Source organism: Lygodium microphyllum, chromosome 1 (assembly GCF_053477565.2).
Source record: "Lygodium microphyllum isolate KBCC chromosome 1, Lygodium_microphyllum_v1.1.10, whole genome shotgun sequence".
NCBI classification, from domain to species: domain Eukaryota; kingdom Viridiplantae; phylum Streptophyta; class Polypodiopsida; order Schizaeales; family Lygodiaceae; genus Lygodium; species Lygodium microphyllum.
The window spans coordinates 29,764,188-29,769,307 of record NC_141135.1 but is presented as its reverse complement, the minus strand read 5'-3'; the positions used below and the strand labels follow the sequence as shown (position 1 = coordinate 29,769,307).

The window sequence follows — 5,120 nt, the reverse complement described above, 5'->3', positions numbered from 1 at the left end:
TGTCTCTAGATCAAATGGCTCGATTCAGAGATATGCACTATGTTGTTATCATCCTTTGTATCTTGCCATGATTCCATGACACTTTCATTAAGCGATCTTATATTTATTTTATGTATTAGTCTAGTAGATTCAAGTACACTTTGCCTTCATTTTGATGACCACTGTACACTTTATATGTAACTATTTGTAGAATGTTTTTTTTTCTATAATCGTTGTTATTAGCGTCGCAAATTTACTGCACGTATCGCTATTGGTGTCACAATGTGTGTCGCAAAGCGTCGCTTTTTGCATCGTTATTGGTGTCGCATTTGTCGATATCTATGTCATTATTGGCTGTGATGCCAATAGCGACGGTTCTATGGAGACACTAATACCAACGTGTTTAGTGATGAGGGAAAATTTTTTGGTAAACATTTTCGTCACTTTAAACGTCGGTATGAAGTGTGTATCTTGTAGTGTATTAATATTTACAAAGTAGAAACCTATATGTCACTTTAGGTTCTTAGGCTTTTGATCCAGTGACTATATCTACCCTTTGTGAAGATTCTATGCAACTTACAAGGCACCCAAAGCACCCAAAAGGCATCAAGATATGAGTTCTAATTCTTCTAAGTATGCATATAGTCAAACTATTTGAGAAAAAATAAAGTTTGTGAAAACCGTTATTGAAATACCTCTCTTTTATTGGTAAATAGATGAGTCAATGAACTTTATTTGATATACTTGGAAAGGAAAAACAAAAGGAAAAAGTTAATCCAAATGTGAAACTTAGAAGTGAATCCAAATATAGACCTTAATGTCTATCTAAAAGACAAATCTAGATGTCGATCTAGATCATCATCAACTCTTTAGCATACTCCAGAGCATGAATAAGATGAAGACAATGAGATTGAAAATGAAGACAAGGATAATCAAATGGAGGGTGATATAGAAATGTTTGATATGTTACGGATAGTACTTCAAAAAATGCAGCTCATACGAGACTCCACAACATGGAGTATTCTAGAAAGTTTTGAATAGAGTGGACTAGAAAATATCATTGTTTAAAACATGTGGAGGGAAAGAATTGAGTATATGAAGTGTGGTGTGAAAATTTTAGGGTGAAAGGACCATGGGAAAAGGGATGTAAGACCATGCAGCGTAGTGCAGTTTGAAAACATGTCATGTCTAAGGAGCCTCAATGGGCACATGCTAGTTATGATGCTGATGTAAAGGGAATCAAAGTATCCACACAGGTCAAAGCAATTAATGATAGAAATAAGGAGAGAGTAACTATAATAATGAAACTCATGTACTTTGTGGCAAAAGAAGTCTTGGCAATCCAAAAGTTTGTTAAGATTTGTGAGCTAGCTTATATAGTGGCATTCGAATCAATGCCTATTCATCTTATACTAACATTATGGCTAGTAAAGAGTTTGCTTTTTCTCTGTCAAAATATCTATATACATTGCAACTTCAAGATATATTGTCAAGTCCTTACTATGCCTTAATGGTAGACAAAACAATTGATAGGCATTTAGAAAAGCACTTAATCAATTATATTTCATTCTTATCGTCCAAGGGAAGAGGTATATACAAAGTTGAATTTGCACAACTAATCTTTGTGGTTGATGGCACTGCTCAAACGAAGTTTTGATGCTATTATGCTAGTTTTGGACATTGGTTTGAGCATATGGCATCACCACTGATGGAGACAACTCGATGTTTGGTTATCCACGAAGGCTTGGTTGCAAGACTACAAAGAGAAGTGCCTCATCTTATTGGCATAAATTTTATTGCTCATAGAGAAGCCCTTGCCATTATTGATACATTTGTGTTTTCCTTGCCTTTCTTATGTTGATAAAATTGCAAACAAGGTCTACCCTTGGATAAATGCCTCTTAAGTTTGTCATACAACTTTCCAAAGTCTTTTACAAGAAATGAATATACAAGTTCTAGAAGTACTTCAAATCCATGGTGTTAGATGGTTGGCAAGAGGTAACATAACGGAAAGGCTATGTAAGCTAATGCTTGCAATTGACACTTTGAAAAGATGACGCATGAGCATGGTATAAAAAACTAAGGATCTACAAAGTATTATACTTGCTGATGCCCTAAAGGACTTGCAACCTCCTAAATATGGAGTTTTAAGGAACTTTGGATATCACAACAATCACTCCTACCATCCAAGTGACAATAAGATCTCTTACAAGTTTTTAGAACCACCATTTGCAGCATGTACATATCTTCTCAAGTTTATGAATGATGATGGTTTATTATATGACGCAAATGAGAATAAGGAAGAATATATACATCAATCAACTTTTTACAAAAATGCTTGGACAAGATAAAGCAAGTATTGCTCTTGATAATGGAAGGGGTGATGTTGATAGTTGTGTTCAACTTGCAAAAGAATTTGTTGGAAAGATCATAAATTGTGTGAATGAGCGATTTCTAGATATGTATGTTTTTAATGCAACAAGACTACTCTCCACTATCTTCCACATGATCCAATTAAGGTCAATTGCAAAAGTTTGTGCTTCTATTCTATGTAAAAATGAAATCTATGCATTCACTAACATGCTATATTTTGGATGCGAGGGAACTTCATGGCATGTTCTCTCCAACAATTTTGATTGGCAAGCAACATATCCAAACTTTGATGAGATTATGGCAAATTCTTTCAGCTCCTACATCAATAGGATGTGAACGAGACTTCTCTAAGCAAAATATAATCAAAAGTCATCGTCACGAGCCTCGATCTATGAGAAATGGTAGCTTGTAAAAGCACAAGTGATTAATTGACTTGTAGTTCTTACTTGTTGCTCACCTTGTTTTCTATCATGAACTTTATCAATTAACTATGGTATACAAGGGTTTAGACCTTGGAAATATTTTTGGTCTTTAAGATTTTCGTAAAGTTTTTATTGTAATTTTCCACTCTAGTTCATACTTGTTTTTTGTATCATATATTATGGGACCTTAAAACCCTTAGTATAAGGGTTGTTTTCTCTTAAGTTCCATCTAAGAATGCTCTCTTGTAAGCTTCTTGGAAGTTGATGCCTAGATTTAGAGCAAAGGCATCAAAATGAAGCTCACGAGCGTTATTGATTTTGTCTTGAAGCTCAACCTCGGGCATCAAATTTAAAGCCTTGCATACGTACATTCTCATTTGATAATTTTGATCTCGTCAAAATAGTTGAATGCGATCTCATTTAACAATGGTAAGGTAGCTCTTAAGAGCATCTTGGTTTTTGGAAATGGGATGCATCATGCAGGCTTGGACACTCCGTAATCAGAGATACTTAATAATACAATCATATGTATCTTTTTGCATAAGAAAGCATGGGACTGGCTAAGGCGATACCCCAAGCACTAATTTGTAATCAGAGATTTATTAACACAATCATCTTGGTGCATAAAAGAGCATGGGACTAACGCTACAGGGAACAGGCTAATCAAATCACGATAAAAATACAAAGAACTAATTGTAAAGTTAAAGGGCGTCCTTTGCTTGGCCACCAATGTGCACGAAGGCACATCATGCAGTTGGAAAGCAAGAGACTAATGGGTGGCATGGCAAAACTACGAGGATGTACAAGACAATTGTGGAATGTACAAACTCCAGCACGGTTCCACTGCATCCTTCCTTAATGGCGTTGCATCATTTCGCCAAGCTGGTTCAAGCGAACACGGCTGCGTACTGTCTCCCTCTTCGCACTCCATATATACAAAAGACCACGCGTGAATGAAAGACGCAAGAAGCTCCATTCTTCCAATCAGGCAGCACAGAAACACATTGAGCTGCCTGGGCTGCTATGTCCTCAAACAAGCACTCCCAATGTCTTCTTTTGCTGGCAACACAGCACAAGGTAGCATGCTAGGTTAAATATATGCTGTTTGAGGCAACAAAAACAGATACTCATAAGCCAAAAGTACAACAAAATGATGATACTACCACGAGCATTTTACAAGATATTGATCAAATTTGCCTAACTAAGGTGATATCGTTAAGGGATCAAGGATCCAAATGATGCTACAAGTACATTTTACAAGATATCGATACTTTGCCTAATTGCTGACACAAACAAGAGGGCAAACACAGGAAAATAAAATCACAAGACTGAGTAAATGGCAAGAAACAGGCCAATGATCCTCCAATAAAATCACAAGACTGAGTAAATGGCAAGAAACAGGCCAATGATCCTCCTCTCACCCTTCTTTTCCCATCTCCGTCGCTCTCGCTGCCGCTCGTGCTGCTGCTAGCGCTATGATAACCAGCATCCTCATTACCGCCAGCACCGTTGCTGTGGTAATGGGAGTGGGAGTGGCAGGTGCTCATCTTGTGATTGACCTCCTCCCGCGAGGCCTCGTAAGTGGCAGCAGCATCTGGCCCCTCGTGTGCAGGGGGCGAAGCCCGCAGCCCGGTAGCCAGGCCGGCGGGCCAGAACTTGCTCTGATACCGTTGTGATCTGTTGGGCGCGGGGGGGACGAAAGACGGAGCGAAGCTGGCCTGCGAGGTGGTGCAGCGGCCGTCGCCATAGCCAGTATAGTGCCTCCTGCTGCTGCTCCCACAGCCGATACTATGCCGCCTGCTACTGCTGCACCGTGGAGTGCTGTAGTAATCGTCCCTCGTCACGAAGCCATCGGCGCGAGGCTTGCCAAACCGACGGTCCAGAAGCTCAACCATGGCAGCTCGATTTCTCTCTCGAATCAAATGAGAAGGGTGGTGGATGATTGCCAGCCGGTTTGGGTGATTGGTTCTGTGGGATCAAATGGAAGGGGGCTGGATTAGGAGATCCCTGATTAGGAAAGATATGGTCAGAGGAGTGGGTTCCTGATATTCATAGTATTCATATACATCACATGTTTGAATACCAGCTGCATACTTGTTTCTAAATTCATCGATAGATAGCTAGATAGCTTCGTATCCGATTTGCTGCTCTGGATAAGCGCGAGCGTGTCGCTGACGCGCCTCGCAACGTGGCAGCACAGCCTGTGTGCCAGTACTCCCTCTTCTAGAGAGAGGCGGTTTTAAGCAGGCGCATTTTAACACGTGCCCCTTCTCATCTCGTCCCTACAGGCTACATGCCCCTCCCAAGTTCCAACCAAGGATAGTCCAATACATAGAACAATAAAAG

The 5,120-nt window shown here is 39.6% G+C and overlaps 1 protein-coding gene across 1 annotated transcript; it reads right to left on the bottom strand.

Annotated features, from left to right (window-relative positions):
• Positions 1-3,307: 3,307 nt before the first annotated feature.
• Positions 3,308-4,920, bottom strand: LOC148040951 (uncharacterized). The gene is made up of 2 exons (XM_087687328.1): positions 4,196-4,920; positions 3,308-3,833 (listed from the first exon to the last, which is right to left on the bottom strand). The coding sequence occupies exons 1-2, from the start codon at positions 4,667-4,669 to the stop codon at positions 3,804-3,806; spliced, it is 504 nt and encodes a 167-aa protein (XP_087543454.1). The 5' UTR covers positions 4,670-4,920; the 3' UTR covers positions 3,308-3,803.
• Between the last annotated feature and the right edge of the window lie 200 nt (positions 4,921-5,120).